Genomic DNA, 21,428 nt, shown 5'->3' with positions numbered 1-21,428 from the left:
ACGAATGTTTTATTCATAAAGTTACCATGCTCCAACCAGTAAATTATAGAATAACCAATACTGTTTATCAGATTTTTAATAGCGATTAGCCTATAGACCTAATGATCAACTTGCCTCGTAATCGTGCCTCACGTCGTATCTCGCTCTCGTGGTCTGTGCATACATCACAGGTGAGATTCGTGATACGCCCTTTGGATGATTCATACGAAAAATCAGACTGGCATTCCCATTTCTTAAATGGCGTAATTAGTAGACCTTTGTGTGTTGATTCCTCAGTTTGCGGACTAAAATAGCAACCCGCATGCGCACATAACGTTATCTCCCCGCAACACTGAAAACAAAACGAAAGCAAATTAGAAGAAACACACTCACACACAACACCACAAACACACATACAGGCACAGTGAAATCACATTGATCACACAGGAGAGATTTGATCGCATACAGTCAACTCGTGTGCGGTGACTTTTATGGTTAAACGATTTTTCGGTACCGTCAAAATGACGCCACAGAAACGACACGCTACCGGTAACTATTGTTACCGTGAAATCCTCAGGCCTGCCGTAGTTTTTTTTTTTTTGTTTTGTTTTGACTGCTAAATTTTCTTGCATCCCAAAAACGCACAATATTTGGAACTGTGCGTCCCGCGGGAAAATTATGCGTCTAGGACGCGGGACGCAGAGGTAATGAAATGGCTGCTTTTACAGAGGTCAGAAAAACTAAAATGTCAGTGTTCAAATACTATTGCATTGTACAAAAATTCTGTAAAAATGACTGCTTCTGCATTAGGACTCCAGTTTAACAGTTAAAAAAAAATAAAAGACATCACAATGTCATCCTTTTTTTGTTTCACACACACACACGCACACACACAATATTCTTTTAATGTGTCCGGTATGAGAATGAGGGTCCTACACACACATTCATGCACGGAAGCATTTGAACAGTAAGACAGATTTATTTTTTCATGTGTCATAAGTGAAGCTATTTTGGGGAGTACAAAGAAGCACATGAATTAAAAATTAAAAAAAAAATTCCAGCATCCGTTTCCACTCATCTGTCACCTTATCTTTCATGGAAAAGCCACACATAAGCACATCCTACAGCGGTTCACATGCTACCATGCACAAATTCATGCATGCTAGAATTCAGACGTGTCCACACATCACCCGCTCCTCTGCCCATGCAGCCACAGAGCACGCACACAGCGCATCAGCTATGCGCAGTCACTGGCTGTCAGCACCAGTGACTCCAGTCGTACTAACACACAAACAACTGACATTTCCATTGGCTGGGTCCTCCTGCGGAATATTCTCTGCCACTGTCGACGTGGAAACAGCAGAAAATAAGCGAGTGGAATGAACGACGTGCTGAGCAGACTTACACAATAGGGCAATCGCCGACAAGGTCTTTTCCTTTTATAATTACAAGAGCATTGAATTTCATAAAGATGGGTGGGGGAATCACAATTTCTTGCATGTAATTTAATGCTCGGCTGTGCCAAATCTACCTCATTACATATCTTGGACGAATTAAGGCGCTCCGGTGCATGGAGACAATGTGTGGCATCTATGAATGACTTGTGTAAAAGTGCTGATCTTTCAGCTGAGGGAAAGAACAGAGAAGTGCCAAATGAATGCAAAGAGAGGAAAGCTTCACCCCGAGCGACATGCCTCTGCTGTCTCATTTGCATTCCTGACTGAGGCAGATTACGTTTTCTTTTCTGTGCTGACACATTTGCGGATGGACTCATAAGCCTCTGCTGCTGCATGAGCGCGAGGTAGCATCCTTGCATACACTTCAAATAAGGTGTTATTAACTCAATGAGACTATTAAGAGTCTCACTGCTGCTAAATTAAGCCTTAGTGTGCTTAGTGGGCACTATGACAGAATAACTGTGATACTTAACCGCACAAGTTAAACTTCAGCATTGTTCCAAATAATGTTTAATAAAGCAGGGACTCTTGAGAGGATAAAACTTCAAAGAGTGATTAGAGAGCAGTCATGGCTAAGCAACGAGCATGGGCATTTTCAGTTTTCAGTTTTCCAATTCTACAAATGTGTGAGCATACATTAAGTATAATTATATTAAAGCTCATCAAAACTCCATATAGGCGCTGTGATATGTATTGCAAAACAGTGACATCTTCTGGACAAATCGTGTCATAACGCTTCAGTTCACTGCAAAATATGTGAAATATTATTTATTCATTTATTTTCCGATCCGCTGGAGCCTATTCCAGCTGTCTTCGGGCAGTAGGCGGGGGACACCCTGAATCGGTTGACAGCCAATCGCAGGACACGCAGAGACGAACAACCATCCGCGCTCACACTCAGACCTAGGGACAATTTAGAGTGTTCAATCAGCCTGCCATGCATGTTTTTGGAATGTGGGAGGAAACCGGAGTACCCGGAGAAAACCCACGCAGGCCCGGGGAGAAAATGCAAACTCCACACAGGGAGGCCGGAGATGGAATTGAACTGCACTGTGAGGTCGACGCGCTAACCACTGGACCACCGGGCCACCCGATGTGAAATATGAAAAGTTGTATTGGACCAGTAGGGTCCATCCATCCATCCATCCATCCATCTTCTACCGCTTATCCGGGGTCGGGTCGTGGGGGCAGCAGAGCAGGGAAGTCTAGACTTCCCTCTCCACAGCCACTTCTTTCAGCTCTTCCCGGGGAATCCCGAGGCGTTCCCAGGCCAGCTGGGTGACATAGTCTCTCCAGTGTGTCCTGCGCCATCCCCGGGGTCTCCTGCTGGTGGGACATGCCCGAAACACCTCGCCAGGGAGGCATCCAGGAGGCATCCTAATCAGATGCCCGAGCCACCTCATCTGGCTCCTTTCGATGTGAAAGAGAAGCGGCTCGACTCTGAGCCCCTCCCGGATGACCGAGCTTCGCACCCTCTCTCTTAGGGAGAACCCGGACACCCTGCGGAGAAAACTCATTTTGGCCGCTTGTATACGGGATCTCGTTCTTTCGGTCACGACCCATAGCTCGTGACCATAGATGAGGGTTGGAACGTAAATCGACCGGTAAATTGAGAGCTTCGCCCTTTGGCTCAGCTCCTTCTTGACCACGACAGACCGATACAAAGTCCACATCACAGCAGACGCTGCACCGATCCGCCTTTCGATCTCTCGCTCCCTCCTGCCCTCACTCGTGAACAAGACCCCAAGATACTTAAACTCCTCCACTTGGAGCAAGATCTCCTCCCCGACACGGAGGTGGCACTCCACCCTTTTCCGACTGAGAACCATGGTTTCAGATTTGGAGGTGCTGATCTTCATCCTAACCGCTTCACACTCGGCTGCGAAACGCTCCAGTGAGAGTTGGAGAGCCCTGTTTGAAGGAGCCAACAGCACCACATCATCTGCAAAAAGCAGGGATGCAATACTGAGGCCCCCAAAACGGACCCCCTCAACGTTTCGGCTGCGCCTAGAAATTCTGTCCATAAAGGTTATGAACAGAATCGGCGACAAAGGGCAGCCTTGGCGGAGTCCTACCCTCACTGGAAACGATCCCGACTTACTGCCGGCAATGCGAACCAAACTCTGACATCGGCGGTATAGGGACCGAGCAGCCCGTGTCAGGGGGTTCTGTACCCCATACCCACAAAGCACCCCCCACAGAACTCCACGAAGGACACGGTCAAACGCCTTCTCCAAGTCCACAAAGCACATGTAGACTGGTTAGGCGAGTTCCCACATACCCTCGAAGACCCTGCTGAGGGTGTAGAGCTGGTCCACTGTTCGACGGCCGGGATGAAAACCACATTGCTCCTCCTCAATCTGAGGCTCGACTTCCCGACGGACCCTCCTCTCCAGCACCCCTGAATAGACCTTACAAGGGAGGCTGAGGAGTGTGATGCCTCTGTAGTTGGAACACACCCTCCGGTCCCCTTTTTTAAACAGAGGGACCACCACGCCGGTCTACCAATTCAGAGGCACTCTCCCCGATGACCATGCGATGTTGCAGAGGCGTGTCAACAAGGACAGCCCCACAACATCCAGAGCCTTGAGGAACTCCGGGCAAATCTCATCCACCCCTGGGGCCCTGCCACCGAGGAGCTTTTTAACCACATCGGTGACTTCAACCACAGAAATAGGAGAGCCCACCTCAGAGTCCCCAGACTGTGCTTCCTCCAAGGAAGGCGTGTTGGTGGAGTTGAGGAGGTCTTCGTACTCTGCCCACCGACTTACGTCTCGAGTCGAGATCAGCAGTGCCCCATCCCCACTGTACACAGTGTTAGTGGTGCACTGCTTCCCCCTCCTGAGACGTCATATGGTGGACCAGAATTTCCTCGAAGCTGTCCGGAAGTCGGCTTCCATGGACTCACCAAACTCTTCCCATGCCCGAGTTTTTGCCTCGGCGACCACCGAGGCTGCGCTCCGCTTAGCCAGTCGATGCCCATCAGCTGCCTTTGGGGTCCCACAGGCCATAAAGGCCCGATAGGACTCCTTTTTAAGCTTGATGGCATCCCTTACTGCTGGTGTCCACCAGCGAGTATGGGGGTTGCCACCACGACAGGCACTAACCACCTTACGGCCACAACTCAGATTGGCCGCTTCAACAATAGAGGCACGGAACATGGTCCACTCGAACTCAATGTCTCCTTCCTCCCCTGGGACATGTGAAAAGCTCTGCCGGAGGTGGGAGTTGAAACTCCTTCTGACAGGGGATTCCGCCAGATGCTCCCAACAAACCCTCACAATTCGATAAGACCGGCATTTTCCCCCACCATCGGAGCCTACTCACCACCACGTGGTGATCAGTTGACACCTCCGCCCCTCTCTTCACCAGAGTGTCCAAAACATGCGGCCGCAAATCCGATGATACAACCACAAAGTCAATCATCGAACTGTGGCCTAAGGTGTCCTGGTGCCAAGTGCACATATGGACGCCCTTATGTTTGAACAAGGTGTTCGTTATGGACAATCCGTGATGAGCACAGAAGTCCAATAACAAAACACCACTCGATCATGATCGGGGGGGGGGGGGGGGGGTCGTTCCTCCCAATCACACCCTTCCAGGTCTCACTGTCATTGCCCACGTGAGCATTGAAGTCCTCCAGCAGAACAAGGGAGTCCCCAGCAGGAGTACTCTCCAGCATACCCTCCAAGGGATCCAATTAGGGTGGGTATGCTGAGCTGCCGTTGGGTGCATACGCACAAACAACAGTCAGGACCCGGCCCCCCACCCGAAGGCGGAGGGAGACAACCCCCTCGTCTACCGGTGTGAACCCGAATGTACAGGCACTGAGCCGAGGGGCAATGAGTATGCCCACACCTGCTCTGCGCCTCTCACCATGGGCAACTCCAGAGTGGAAGAGAGTCCAACCCCTCTCGAGAGAACTGGTACCAGAACCCAGGCTGTGTGTGGAGGCAAGTCCGACTATATCCAGTCGGAACTTCTCTACCTCGCACACCAGCTCGGGCTCCTTCCCTGCAAGAGAGGTGACATTCCACGTACCTAGAGCTAGCTTCTGTAGCCGAGGATCGGACCGCCAGGGTCCCCGGCTTTGGCTGCCACCCAGCTCACACTGTACTCGACCCCTTTGGCCCCTCCCATGGGTGGTGAGCCCATGAGAAGACCAGAAGGGTATAGAGTGAAAGCTGATTATGTTTTAAAAAATAATAATAATTACACAAACCAGACAACGACACCTACTACCAGTCCAACTTTGATCCGTACCAGTAAGCAGGGAGACTTTGTGGAAGGTGCCCTCCAACTTCCCCAAGAGAATGTGCACAAAGCCGTCTTTGGACAGATGAGCTGCTTCTTTGGAACTCTGGTCATAAACCACCACTTCCTGCTTTCGGCCCAGTTCCACCTGCACAGAAAACAAGTCAGATGCACACTGTGATTCTTAAGTGAAAGAAAAATGAAACAATGGGGATTGACCACAAAGCATAAAATCTGATTCGAATCACCCTGGCTCTGGTATGTGGCAGGAAAGGAACGATAAATAACCAATAAACATACTCCTGACAGTTACGGTCAATACCAGCTCCAGTGATTACAATGTCTGCAACAGTAAACAGAGATTCTGTTGTAAATTATAAATCTATCGCATAATGGTATGAATCATACATAAGGGCTGCATCTACGACTAGAATATTTACGTTGCAGATAATCCTGTGCTTGGTAAAAAAGGGAACTTGTGACAGTAAAATTTGAAAAGCCAGTAATGCTCCGACAACACAGTGCAGCATTTATCATTGTGGTGCGGTTGATGTCGGCTTAAAGGCGGCATGGGTTTAAGTGTGTGTGTGTGTGTGTGTGTGTGTGTGTGTGAGTGTGTGTGTGTGTGTGTGTGTGCATGCGCGCGCGCTGCAATGTGAAAGTGAGCATGCGCATCTGTGCCCATTGGGTTGTTCTTCCCCATGTTGTCAGGCAGGCTTTGGTCACATGACCAAGAGGCAGCACCTACTGCAGGTCTGAATCGCTGCATCACTGAACCACCACTGGACGGGAAGGAGAGAGGGAGAGTGAGGAAAAAGAGAGAGGGATGATATGGAGAAAAAAATCCTGTGAAAAAAAGGACAAAAAGCCAGGCAAGAGAGGAATATGGTGTCTTTGTTTAGCACAACATCGTCCTCATCTAAAATAGCTTCCAGGCAAAAGTGCACTTTCCTACACGCCTCATTCACTCAGTTCATTCAAAAGGCATACTGATGATGATGGCCCCATGGCGTGCACAGCTGTATTGCGCCATTCATTGCAAGTGTGCATGTGTCGAAGTGTCAGACGTGGAGGGAGGGGGGAGCTGATTATGTTTCTGCTAACATAGCAGCTGTAGCAGAGTGCTTTGGCAGACAGCCATGCAGGTGATTTGGACTGGACAAGGTCAGCACGCGGTCGCGTAAAGGCTACTCCCGTCTGGTCGATTCAAATCAAGCAAAGCACAAACGCGGCAGCATTCCTGTAATTTGTTTGAATAGGAAAAGACAAAAGCAGAGAGTCTGTTTTGAATAAATAACTCCCACCTTGCACATGGTTTATGGCATTGTCGAGCAGAGGGGTGGATGACAAAGTACACACCACTGTACTCGGAATGTAACTGTAATCAAAATACTGCATGTGAGACAGGCAGTATTCCCAAAAAGCACATGACATTCTTTTACAAAGTCCAAATTGTCCAAAGTTTCTTATTTTACTGTTCATTTATGACCTTCATCTCAATGCCTGAGGATTACAGTGAATAAGTTTACAGCAAACACACATAAACAGCAGAGTGCAATGAATGGATAAAGTTTATTTTGAGGGGATAAAACCGCTAAGCAGTGTGGTAAAAATAGATCAGGTCTCTATAAGCCAGACAGGGAGTCAACTATTTGGCATTTATGCAAAAAAATAAAATAAAATAAAAAAATGATTTTTTTTGTGTGTTATTTTTGTTCATGAATATATACTGGAGGGTGTATTTGCATTAAGTTACCTCGATATGCACTTGCACCATCATACTGATGAAAAGATACCTTGTTTTGCATTCATTAGCTTATACATAGAGCAGTAATCAACTTGCCCAATGACAGCATATGCATACAAGTGACATGCTGACTAATGTGACTGTTCAGGAAACTTTCTTAACCAATAGGCTCATCTTACGTGAATTTCTGACACTCTTTCAAACTTAAAAGATAAAGTCACGTGAGCTATATGCATGACTTCAGTGGAGCAAAGGTCAATGATCTAGCAGTTTAGAGCTGCAAGCTGTAAGACTGCAGCATGAGAACTGTCTCCATCCCTCTGCAGTGCTGGCCCGGCGTTGTGACGCATGAACACTGCAGGTAAACAAGCAATGCTTGTTAGGGAGAATCTAGGAGGGGCCATGGAGACAGCGATGTAGAGAGAGGGTGGTTCAAAGAACAAAAAAATAAAACAAAAGGAGGGGGGTGGGGGGAGGGTATTAAAGCCAAGACAGTATTAAAGCATGAGGGGAGATATTGAAGCAAGGGGAGACTGAATGAAAATGAGGTATAGATAGATATACATGCTTTCTTTGAAGGATATGCAGACGATAGCATTTGTGCAGTACCGAAATGCAACAGGCTAGGGTTGAGTGTGTCACATATTCCTTTGAAATAAGACTTCATTGTAGAATGTATAAAGTATTGTACTGTATAAGCTATTCTGGTTCTGACGTCTATGTTATGCAGGCATTGTAATGTAGCTTGGCTGCATACAGGATTCGTAGCCGTGAACTGTGGGATACTGCGGTGCCGGTGCAAGAACGCGAAACATCTTGACCCTCAGCAAGGCTACTGACCAGAGATATGCACATAAGTTTGTGTCTTGCAACTTGATAGCTTCACTTTTGTGCAATCCCAAAACACCAACCATGCAGGCAGCTAACATTATCTAAAGCACATTGCATGCTAACACAAAGCCGCCTCTTCTGGCAGTTGATCAGTCATTTGAAGACTCTAACACACAGGGTGTGACACATTTCTCTCACCGCTGGAATGACCCTGGGACCTGATGATGTCATTGACTGGCACCGACAGCTGCCACAACTGCAATGATGGATGTGTCTCAGAGCTTTTGTACTTCTTTTAATTCCTATGGAGTTGTGATAGCCAGTGGCCGATCGTGTGTGCCTTGCATTACGTCCCAATGCTCCCCTTCAAAATCAGGGAGTCTGTGCGTATTTGTGGTAGATGCCAACTGCATGGAGCAACTACTAATTGGTTTGTTTTATTGAGACCTGCAAGAGGTAGTTCTTTAAAATTCATGAAGGTTTAACTGACAAGAAAACATGGCGCACATCTCTTCTTGGTTGCTGCCTGCACGATGTTAGACCCCATGCTAGTCCACATCACACACGAAAAACTGCCCCGTCAAAAGTGGCCCAAATGGGGTGAAATGGCGAACACAGCGCTGGGTTTCAAAGGGACCGGGCCAATGCTTGGGTTGAGAATTCAACCCAGCATGTTATGTTCAGATTTTGAGCCAACAAGAGTTAATTAACACAAAGCACACTGATGAGTTAAAGCTACCAAGAAACTGGCTACCAGCAAGTCACTCGCATGATATGTTTTGCTCCATTTTTACACTAGCCACCCATTTTCATGCATTGAGTCATCTGCCCTGACAGGGATTTTAAATTTTAACCCCGATCCCAGTTTCCATAGTCAGCAGTGTTACCACTGAGCCCACAAGACATTACATATGCATCAGCTTTAGTACACACAAAAATGGCCACCTCAGCTTCAGCTTTTAAACCCACCCAAATCCAATCTTCAGATCAATTTGCTGGGTCAAAATAATTAACTTACCTTGTAGTAGGCCAATTGCTCACAGCTACACAAGTGGGTTATAAAAACAATATGCATTTTTTTCTGTGTCTCGAATCTGTGGAGTGTAATTGACATTTCTTTTTCTTTTTAAGGTTGAATGCACCTCTAACCCCCCACCACCCAAGAAAATAGCAAAAATAGGAAGACTTCAGCCCATATTTACTATCATTTACAAATGGGAGCGTGCTTAAAATTGAACAATTGTTCACTTGAAGCTTGTGTGATGTGTTTATGACGTCAGGCTGTATTGTTATATTTTTTGTTTTTCTGATTTGCTATTAAGAGTAATTAACTCATCTTCATACTTGTGTGACAACCAAAAGTGTTATAATTGTACTTTTTCAAAAACTAATGACGACAGTTTTCTGCACCTCAATCCGACACTTACACACGCCACACAAACACGCATGCTGCAGATCCGGTTAAACCATTACCTCAGTCTTACGTCAAGCCATGTTTCCTTCCCTTAAAACACAATCACTCCTTTTTGTGCTTTCATTTTTATTTTTATTTTTTTTGGTGGTGAACATATATCTCAAACAGAGACCTCTTTAAACAATGGCAGTTATGACCTCATGAAAGTAACACGTCATCCTTTCAACAGGGCGTTAAATAAACGTGAGTGAAAATTCCAGGATTGCCACACTGTTGCATGTAGGAAAGAATCAACACAGGGAATCATCAACTACGCTCCTCTGAGACTAGGAAGACTGTAGGACAAAAAGAACTCTCATTTCATATTCGTTGATTTTGAAATACTTTATCTTACTGCCACCGGTAAATCTCTGGCATCCAGAACTGTAACATAACAGCACGTTTGCAGATAAAAATATAACTCGCCAAATTAACCCAAAAGGCTTGGTTCGGGAATGTAGGAGGAAGCACGTGGACAATATGCACACTCTATTCAGGAGACTCAGAGCTGAGATTCAAACCCAGGCGGACAGAGAGATGTGCTAACTGTTCCCACCGTGCTGCCACACTAAAACAATTTCAGTGAACCTTTGTGGTCTCAGCACCAAGTGTGTTTTTTTTTCCTTAAAATTTTCCTTAATTCCCTGTCTTTTGGACAATAATCAGGTATTTGCAAAAGGTGAGTATCTATTAAAGTAAATAAGTCTGTAAAATGAACATCCCAATGTATTTAAAATACACACAACACGAGAAGTGCAATGGTATATGACAAGTAATCAATCATCAAATTAATCAAGAATTATTTGATCATCGTTTAGATTTCTTTTTCAATTTAAAGTTGCTTGGAGTTTCAGGAAGCATTTTCCAATTTGTATTTTCCTCCAGTGAAGTGGAGTGGAAACATCAGCTTTTATTTTGACAAATAATGATCACAATTTTTACCAACTATCTTGTTTTTGTTTGTGCACTGTCAATTTGAAATGATGTCCTGTTCTTGAATTTTTGAAGAAAGGAATGGAAATTCATGATTTTTAAAATCTGATTCATTGATTAATCGTGAGAATAATTCTTAAAATAATGTTTCGTTGCAGCCTTAAATGCTACCATGCCCACAGTTTGTCTGACCATATTTCGACACTACTCCACAGAATCCTGTATATTTAGATCTTGCAAATGACAACATACTGTGTGGTGGGGCGAGAGCAAAATGGCTGGAGAATGGATTAGCTGCACTTCAGCCAAGAAACTAGCCACTTCCGGAGAATAAACTTGTGTGTCCGAAAGGGCAAGAGGAGACCGATTCCGAAGCCTGTGCCACACCACAGACTGAAATTCCGCCACCATTTATCCCACTGCATCAATGTCTTTCTGACCGACATTGACAGCTTGCACCCATAAAGAGGGCTTGTAAAGAGAGAAGAGGACATGGTTTAGTTTGCTGGAGTACCAATGGATGGATGTTCAATCAACTCAGTTAACTGAAGCATTGGGAGCTTTTATGAAAGCGGTTAAGTGGGGGGTTAAGCCTGGGGGGTGCAAGCTATTACAGCCCAACGTGATGTGAAGTAGGAAGCAGTCAAGGAGGTGGCGAAGGCTGCAGCTCGGCCATGAGTAAAACCCTCAGTGGGGCTCTCCTGCTTCCGAGCTTCCTGTATTCACTTCCTTAACAAAGAACTACAATGGTGTCCTTTGCCATTTTGGCTGGTTGACGCGCGGCCCTTGGCGTTGCGCAGAGCCTGGTGGGGGGGCAGGGTGCGCATGTGTATTCGTGTTGGGGATGAGCTGGAAGCCAGTATTAACATCGCACAGCCAGTCTCCACGTGCCGAGCCCGAGGTCTGCCAGTGGTCACACAAAAGGGATGATGTCATGCTTAGCCAATAACAAAAGAGTCTTGGTCTGTCAGGCCCTCCTCTTTCACCCGGCTGGTTCCAGCTTTATCCAGCCTCGCATTAATCGCAAGCCTTATCCTCTTTACTGGGCGAGTGGAGGGGTTGGGGGGTATCATAACAAACCAGCAATGGGGCAACACCAGATAGGGATAGGAAGAGGAAGAAGAGAGGGAAATGAAGAAACTTTGAGGCACCTATTGGGCTGATGTTGACAGTCAGAAATGTTATAAGGCTTACAAAAATCCAAGAATCCATGGCTCAACGGAGAGATGGACCCCATATAAGACCGTACAGTATTATGAACCTTGGTGCATCAGCATTTGATTGCATGACATGGAATAAACAAATACAAATAGATTTTGGAGAAACACCACAAGCAACTTTGAAGAATTCCATGTGTCATAACCCCAGCTTTGTTGCTGTCCCGTCATGCAATACTGTCGGTCACCATCCCAAACACAAGACACACCAACAACACCCTCTCCCTGCTTAGGTTTCCCCTCTCAGACTTTCTTGAGTTTCACGCAGTGACTAAAAATACAGGAGTCAGCGTGCCATGGCCGGACAGGACATGGAAAAAAGGCTGTCATATTCAGACTAGAAGTCATGGAAAACAAGAGGATCCAATTCCTGGGACACTGAAAAGCAACAAACCTACAGTATGTGCGCCTGTCTAACTAACATCGCACCGGACTAGTGTTGATTCTCTTTGCAGAAGAGGGATCATCATGCTGTGGTGGTGGAAATGTCATGGAGTCAGTGATTTGCCCGGGGGCACTTTAAGCAGGGTAAATATTTGTTGACAGGAGGGCCTTTGGATGAGTTTGGGTTAAGCCCTTAATACACTAATAAGCTGCATCCAGTGAGTGAGCATGCTGACTTTTATACCCCACTGAAATGAGTGGATAGCAGTGATCCGTGGGGACACGCAACCAATTGGCATATTGTCCCTTTCCTATTGATCAACATAAGGCGATCCTTCCACCACTTTCCGTCTGGTTACGTCACCACGCTGTGATTGCGTAGATGATAGTGCGACAGATTTCTTGGTGGTAAACAAAGCAACATGGAAGCGAGTGTTCTTTCTTTTATCATGCATTTTACCATCCTCAAAATGGTCGAAAAGCAGCGAAGGATCAACACTTTGCTACCGTACCGCCCTATATAATAATAATAATAATAATGCATTTTATTTAAAAGCGCCTTTCATGCCACCCAAGGACACTGTACAGACAATAAGAAAATACAATGTAAAAATTAGTAAACGAGATATTATATAAAAACAGGACATAAAATCATAAAATCATCATATATCATCACGTAATTACCAGGCAGCTCCCGTGTCAGGCTTTCAAACTGCAAGCGAAACGGAGCGGAAGTGATCACAACCCGCCTCCCATGGCGTGTTGGTGGACATGGATCGACACTGGCCAGTGAGCCTTTCCCACTGCCCAAAAATGCGTGTTTACTCGTGGTTTTGCGGCAGTGGGAACGGGGTATTAGTGTGCTAAATTATCACAAACCTGTCCTCCGCTGACTTACAGCAGAGTGGTGTGATGCTAAAATTAGGAAAACATTTTACAATATTGTTCTTTGCAGTACGGCATCTGAGTTGAGCTCCCTCTCGATCAAAAAGTAGTCAAATACTGTATTGACAGAGGGAACAAGAAAAACCAATCTGCCTCTTCAATCTATCTTTGCGTAAAGTGTGGCAAAGTAGTTGTACAGACTCTTGGACAACTGCTCAAATATGCCTGTCTGAAAGGTTGTGGGGTAGGTGTCACAAAACTTTGAACGCAGACATATCGTGTCAAGCAGTGATCAGAGCGAATAATGACACGAATGAAACCAGACTTGCTTGGGTCATGGATCTACAAGTAAGACCAAGACAAAATGGCAGAGCATTCGGTGTTAAGAATTTGACACCAGCAAAGTTTAAGAGAGCAAGATACTCAAAGTCCAAAACATTTTAAGTCATGCCGATGGCATTCTTTAATGTGACGTGCATCTTCCACCGCAGGCTCTTGCCACTGGGCCAGAAGATCAACAAGTCGGTCCACAAAGAGGTCCTGCTCCGATTTGCCTTGTTCCATTTTAACAGGAAGACTCACGGCTGCTTCACCATGATGATGCAACTGCTCGCAATGCCTTGAGCATTGGACAGTTCTTCGCTGAGAATTATCTTCTAAGCTCAAGCGGGGAGCTGTTTTAAAGATGGTGACAACATCAAGAAAGCCATGACGACGGAGCTGCAAAGGATCCTGGAAGAATCCTTGAGTGCAGGAGAAGGCTTAGAAAGTGTGACAGACTCAAAGGGGATGAAAAATTCACATCCATTCGTGTTAGTAGCTTTATTGACTTTGGTGATAGGCTTTAAAATGTTTTTTCATTTTAGGTGTTATTAGAATTGTGTATACCGAGAGGTAACAGGTTCATCCTGATCCTAATACAGTATAATTGTAAGGCTATTTAAATCATATATCTTATTAAGATTTCAGATGACATTTTACTACCTGATTCCAGAGGCATGCAAGCTTACAAGCTTCAAGATATCCTTTGCCGTGCATCAGACAAAGAGAGGTGTGCTGCTGTAATAGAAAATGGTTACCCAACAACACTCTGATCTCTTCCCCTTTGTGTCACATCTCAGCAGAACAAAGCTGTAAGGCTGGCAAATCTTCAAACTCACCTTTATTTTGCCATTGGGCTGCAGTAGCTCTGTGACAGACACCTTATCCTGCTGCAGCCGTCTCTTCACAAGCTTGGAACAGCAAACGTTGACTGCTCCCTGCACGTGTGATGCATTGTACTCAGAAAATGTCCTGCTGTCAATCACCAGCAAGCGCCCGGTTCCTCTCTGGATGAGGCTTGCCAGACGCTTGATGTCCATGGTGCTTCGCTTCGTAGGCCCTTTCTCCCCTGCCATGATGTCGGAGGGGTGCCGTAGTCCCTCTGGGCCAAAGATGAAGGTGTGGATGAGGAGCAGTCCAAGAGGAGGAAGAGACGGGCAAAAGAAGGCGGGGTCAGAGGATAAACGGGATCATTGACGCAGGTGTTGAGAGATTCATGCAGCCTGAGGAAAGAAAGGAAAATACTTAAGCGAGAATAACAAGACATTAAAGTGAATACCTACTTGAACGTCATTATTGTTTTTTTAAAGGTGCTCGTCAACATGATACGGCTGACAATCAGATGTGACCCACATGACCACCTCAACAAAACTAGCAGGAATTAAAAGCAATACTACGCTTCAAATAGGTTGCCACAATTTTAGGTTTTAAGTTCCACCTGCACATTAAAAAAAATAAAAATAAAAAGCGCATGCACGTTTGTGTGTGAAGGTTGCTCTGATGTTGATGGACTCTGGTGCGGCAGCTCATGAAACAGGAAACGATGGGACCGGGAGTGGGATAAATTAAGCCCGGGGAATTTGGAGCACAGGTCTCGACGTGAAGGAATAGCCAGTGAGATATGTGTGAGTGTGTGTGCGTAAATGTGCGTGAGCGCATGTGTGGGTGTATGTGTTCAACTGTTTATAAAATTGACGGACTGGCGCTTTGGCACCGTGAATCGCTTCTCTTGGTCGCTGTTCACCTCAGCATTTGTGGATCATGGTGCGGTTTATGGGAGCAACATGCATGTGCGCAAAGCTACGCGAGGCCATCAGACAACTTGTGTACTGTTTTGTTTGACAGAAAATACTCGATAGGTTCACGGTCACTTCCCTGACAACATGTCAGGCGACAACGAGAAGGTCAGTGTGAACGCAGTGCTGTTTTATTCATCCACAGGCACAGGGTGTCATGAAATATAGATAGGCCTCTCCTCATCTAGGCCTGAAGCCTAAATGGAAGTTTAAACCTCAGGTGAAAAGGGAGAGTAATGTGAGGCCGAGGGGTTCAAACAGGTCGGGGACGTAGGGAAAGATGGCTTGACAGTAAGGAGTTTTTTTTTGGAAGGTCCAATTTAGCAAATGAAAGCAAAGCCAAAGGGAAATAAATACATTGGCTCTTTTATTTTGTCAAGGAAAAACAAAATGCCAAAAACACTACTGTGCATTCTGGGGAACCTGTAAATTCAATTCACACAACACGTGACCATGCGTCACAAGATATTCGAACGGAGAGCATTAAAATTTGTATTACCGTATTTTATGTTTTCAATGATGCAAAATAGACAGTCATGAATGATAACTGTATTGTACTAACAGGTCACGGGTCGAGGAAAGAACCATATTTAGGTACATGAATGTCGTCATTGTGAATGTGTATTGCATATTGGTGAATGGTACATATGGCATTTCGTTTTATGAAGAGAGAGCAGTGTATTACTATTAAATATTCTTCATATATTGACAATGATATACTGTAGTGATAAGGGGATATGAACCATACGTTTTCCTACTCCTTTTTTTAAAGAAGTATGCTTTTTTTTATTATCATTGCTTACTAACGTACTTTTGTAAGTGTAGCATATTTCTATTATTTTTTGGACAATTCTTTTAAAATGAATGTTCAAAATAAATATGGAAGGTTAACCAAAAACAGGGATTGGCAACTGAGGCCTCCATAGTGGCCCCTTGGGGAGCAAAAGAAAATTCCAACCACTCCACATTCAAAATTCTTTAATAAAAAAACGCTGATTAACAGAAGCTGATTTGTAAATCATGTCTAGATTTAGTTGAATACACTCCAAAGACAATAGATTTCATTTTTAAACTGATAAATGTTATAGTTTTTCACAAATAATTATTAACTTTGAATTGTATGGCTGATTCCCCAAAAGCTGGGACAGGTGACAAAAGAGACTGAGAATGTTGAGGAATGCTCATCAAACTGTTTGGAACATCCCACAGTTGAAGAGGCTAACTGGGAGCTGGTGAATGCCATGGCTTCATTATTTTCACTCTGCCAAAAGCAACTAAGCCATCTAAGGTAAGGGAGTGGTGAACTATGAGGCAACAGAAAAACATGATAGCTACAGCCTGTCATTAAAACATGCACACGTGTTGCAGAGCAAATTGCTGGAGCAAAACCTGTAAAAAAATAAAATTTAAAAAAAAGTTTTTCAAAAAGTACCCATTTCATCATCAAAATATGGTAAACTAATCCATGTTCATTTAACACGTTTTAATTATGTGCAACCAATGGACAGTACATGATCAAATTAAGTGGATGCAGAAAAAGTGGTTTATAATGCATGACTGTCTGTGTCTTATGTGTTGTGTTCGGTTGATGGCAGCACGGGTACCTGCAGCGGCTCCTCTCTCTCCTGTGTTTGCACTGCGGTTGAGCGGAAAGAAATTTCATCCGCGCTGTATGTTTCGCATGGAGCATATTTGACAGTAAAGTTGACTTGACTTGACTTAAGTACGTTCAACTGAAAAAAATAGTCCTTTGACAGTGCCTTGCTTGGGCAACTGCCTGATAGATCAAGAAATGGAATCCTAAATTGTAAACATGGTATATATATTTTGCTGCAACACAGAAAACTGAATCAATGATTTAAAATAATCTTGTAGAGTATGTTGAGGTTACTGCATACCTTGCGGAGAAGCAATTACACCTCGAAAGCAGCCCCTTGCTACTGTACGTTGCAACCACCCTGCCACTTGTCATGTGCAGACCTAACATGAGGATGCAGAGCTCAGACAAGCAGCTAAGAACACAGCTTCCAAAGTTCCATTTTTTTCTGTTTGCCTAATGCTGAGCAAAACATCTGATGCAGCCTAAGTCTAAGAGCAACCGCTCCTCCACACCCTCCCATTACCAGGTTTTCTCCCAGCCTCCTCCATCCTTCCCTTCTTAGCGTTTGTGCAGAAATCAGGGATGGGAGGAGCGGGCAGCTTTGTATGTGGTGCATCACATCGTTCAATGCCTTGTGTGTGCATGAGTAAAGCCCGTTTGTTTGGCCGAAAGAGGGAATGATACAGGAAGAAGCAAAGGAAACGAGAAAAAAAAAAAGCTGACAGACAATGACAGAGCCCAAACTCATCAAATCATTAGTCTTTCTCCATAATCAATCATAAAGAACATGCAAATAAAACAAAGGAGCAATTAGGCTAAAGGAGGGCAGGGGTTAGGGGCTAGCAGGGAAACGGGAGCGGACGAAAATACGCCGAGGCAAGATGGAGCAGAATGAGAGTTGAAGGCCCGCAGCAGATTCTGCTGTTGCCATAGAGACAGTCCAGCTGGGGTGAAGAAAGGGTGTGGGGAGGGTGATGGTGATGGAATGGTACCCCCAGTCATGCTAAGTGAGAATAAAGAGCAGATGCAGCCTATAACTGACTCTCCAGCTGTGTGAGGAGGGTTCAGTTACATCATCAAGCAAGTTCCGTCATTTCTTGTTCTTCAACCCCCCTTTCCTCTTAGAACGATGTTTACAGGGTAGCTACGTACATCTTTCCAGGGCTGCGACATCGGCATTCTCGTTACACCTTGAGAATACGCAGAAGAACTAGAAGAACTGGTTCATCCTTCCTTTAATTACTGGTAGTCCTGGTTGGCAAATTTAAATATCTGAACTTCCCTACAGAACTGGAACAGGAAATTTACTTCAGAAAAAGAATGATCAAGCATATACGCGACAGAAGTGAGTCCAAGAGTGTTTTAATAGTTTTGCCTTTACAGACCTATTCTATGGAATTAAAATGAAACTATCAAGATGCAGTTAATATCCTCATTCGTTGATATCAATGTGTTCTCAGGGTACTGAATTGAATGCTTTTGTTCTGTTCCGGCTGTCTTAGAAGACGTTTCCCCTCTCATCTGAGCAGATGTCATCAGTTCATGAAAACAGGCTCGATTGGACAGTTCTTGCATCGGTTCTAAATTAGAGCGCCCCCCCCCCCCCCACACACACACACACCTCCAACCAGACATGGCATTCCTCTTTTAGGATGCAAAGTGACAGGCATGAAAAGTCATTGGAGAAAGGCATTTATCAGCACAGCGATGTGATGTCACTAGTTTCACCATATCCAATATTCCAATATTTGGAAGATCTCAACATCAGGACATCAAGTCGCTGGAATCCCCACATGAAATGCCATAATTATGTGAAACATCCCACACTAAATCTGGAGGTCTACAATTCAATGACATGACGTTGATGAAAGCAAAACTCATGGTCATCATCCAAATACTTGTGGACCTAATTGTAACACAGCAGCAACATAAATGAGTAAAAGTGTATTCCACTAAACAGTAAAATTAGGGCTTAGCTATTTTGTTGATTAATTTTGTTTCCAACCTCAAAAGGATTTCGAAGTCATGTATCAGAAATGTACCTCATCAAGTGGGAATCAGATAACACAAGTTTGGTTTTTAGGAAGTGAATTTTAGTAGGAGTTGATCAATACGGTTGGTAAAACCTAAATACCATCGTAGCAGGCATCAGGCCAATGCAAAGAAAAGTGGATACACGTAGACACACACAGACACACACGCACGCACACACACACACACACACGCACAAAATCCCTTGTTCTTTTCGCCAATCAGATTTTAGATTCACTTCCTGAACGCCTTCTCTCCTGCCTGGGGATAAATGAGTTTCTCCATCCTTTCATTGGTTCAGCTACGTATCACTTCTGACAGGTAGAATTCAATGTGCACTAAGCTTGATGTGCGATGGAGGATGATATCACACCATAATTAAAAATTCACTTTCAAGGTGCACTTTTCAAAAAAAAATGGACTTTAAGAGGCAGCATTAACCACCACTGCATTGCTGTGTGGTTCGTTTCAATACAGACATTGTTTTGTTTTTGTTTTTTTTCCTAGAGTAGTTATGAATGAGTGGAACAGCATACACAGACAGGGAGGAGCCACTGTACTAGCATCTCTTGTGACAGTGATGTGGTTTATTTGTTTTAAGTCGTTTTATTGAGGAAAAATGATTGTAAACTACTGTATTGTAGTGTATTGTCTATTGGAAGAGAAAGATAACTGTTTGTGTGTTTTTATTTTTTATTTTTGTAATAATGTTATTTATCCTCCAATATGAGAAATGCTCTTATTTAATGCAATACATTTCGTATGTGTATATAAATGCGATGAGTGCAGGGGAGAGACTCGGAAGGCAGACTACTGACAATGTCCGTTAAATTACAAAGTTGGTTTTAATAATAAAATTTAGTATCACACCGTTCACTGTGGCCATCGCCATAGAATTATAGCGTTACTCAATTGTATTATTATTATTATTATTATTATGGGGTTGAATGATAGCATTATTAGTGTGTTTGTAATGGAATTTGGATTGGCTTTTGTGTATTTAAAAACGTAAAAATACTATTTCTTGAATGCGGGGATACCACTGCTATGATTCCGCAGCATCAGGCTAATGGTGACATTGCATACTGATTCACAATCCATCAAGTTCGCTATTCTAACGTCAAAGCGTGCACTCGCCCCATATCTGCAACATTTGGAAACACACAAAAAGTGGATAAAGAGGCCTGCTTGACAGACAATATAGTCAAAGATGGGGGATATGCGGCCATTGTAATAAATCGACCTTCACAAAATTCAGCATAGGGCGTTTGCAGTTGCTATGATTTCACCGCAATGAGCTGATTTGCTGAAGGTTCATATACAGTCGAGGGAACCTGTCTTGTGTTTGTTGTGATTCTATCCGTATGCACAAATAACACACGCCATTAATCTCACTGCTTGCTTCTGGATAAAAGCATTAGTGTGCCCCAAAATAGGAATGATGGTGCGCTTACCTTGCCACCGGCGGCTGTTAACCGAATAATTTCTGTCCAACAATACACGAGTTGATCATTTTGAGCGTGTTTAATTCCCATCGAAGGAGACGCACGCGCGCACTGGCAATGGATGTGAGAGGAGGGAGGAGGGAATGGGAGGGGGGTGTAAAAACCACCCAGCTAACGACAGCTAGCTGGAGCTAGCAGGATGGTGTGCGACACAACACACAAGCACACTTTACCTCGGGCTCCTGTCTGTGTCCTGCAGTTGTTGAATGGCCTCCGTGCGACGGGGGAACGCGGCGGGGTCGTCATGAGTGCGGCCGCTCGTGGCCGCCGGTTTCCCGGGGCACAGCGCAGCTGACACGGGGTGACAGCGCCAGGAGCGAGACGCATATGAAAGCTCGACTACACGTTGAAATCGTTTTGTAAAACAAAACAACAAAAAGACAAATAAAACAAGCGACTAAGAAACCTTCACAACTAGGCAGCGAGCTAAAACGTGCATATGTGTTGGTTAACGGAGGTGTAGGGGTGGTTACAAAAGGTATACTTTGGCACTTTCGTGAACTAACGCGATGAGGTCATGGTTTAGTAGCGAGGAAGAAAAAAATAGGAAAATATGAGGTTTACGTCATTTCCAGCCAATCAGCGCTCGCGGCTCGAGGGCTGAATGACGTCAAAGACACAGATTAAAGGGCCTGCGCGACTTTCTTTTTTTTAAGGAGACTAACTCTTATTAAGCGTGACGAGTGTCGTTCATGGTAATAAGTAACGCTGTCAACACAGCTCTATTTGAATAAGATTGAAAACGTATCTATGTTCTTTAGTTCGTGATTTAGTGAAAGCCTAAGTTGCGACATGGAAAAAAAAACGTCCACAATTGTCTTTCACGGTCATTTCATTAAGTAAACACGCAGCCCCGCCTCCATGTGACACCCATAGCAAAATTTCCCTTTCATGTTCATTATTGATCATAACAATGTTAGGTTTCCCTCAAATTGTCATAATAAATGAAATGACTTCATTAATTAAATATATATACACCACAAGAGCGGACTTGGTTTACTTTAAACAATTTACCAAAGATGCATATCACACTTT

The 21,428-nt window shown here is 44.4% G+C and overlaps 1 protein-coding gene across 2 annotated transcripts in view; it reads right to left on the bottom strand.

Moving 5' to 3' along the window:
* Positions 1 to 20,906, bottom strand: part of dusp8a (dual specificity phosphatase 8a) — a 45,028-nt gene extending 24,122 nt beyond the window's left edge. Inside the window, exons 1-3 of one of the 2 annotated variants that reach the window (XM_086108968.1) lie at positions 20,567 to 20,906; positions 14,301 to 14,684; positions 5,700 to 5,838 (exon numbers count right to left, since the gene is read on the bottom strand). In XM_086108968.1, the coding sequence (XP_085965094.1) occupies positions 5,700 to 5,838; positions 14,301 to 14,537 (376 nt within the window). In that variant the 5' untranslated portion in view covers positions 14,538 to 14,684; positions 20,567 to 20,906. Of the gene's footprint in view, positions 1 to 5,699; positions 5,839 to 14,300; positions 14,685 to 20,342; positions 20,462 to 20,566 lie in introns of those variants that run through there. The other variant, XM_086108969.1, reaches the window with a different exon arrangement.
* Positions 20,907 to 21,428: the final 522 nt, after the last annotated feature.

The sequence above is a fragment of the Hippocampus guttulatus genome, chromosome 4 (genome assembly GCF_054856545.1).
Source record: "Hippocampus guttulatus isolate MCC_2025c chromosome 4, RoL_Hgut_1.0, whole genome shotgun sequence".
NCBI lineage: Eukaryota > Metazoa > Chordata > Actinopteri > Syngnathiformes > Syngnathidae > Hippocampus > Hippocampus guttulatus.
Note: the sequence above shows the minus strand (reverse complement) of the source record. Positions and strands in the feature narration are given on the sequence as shown.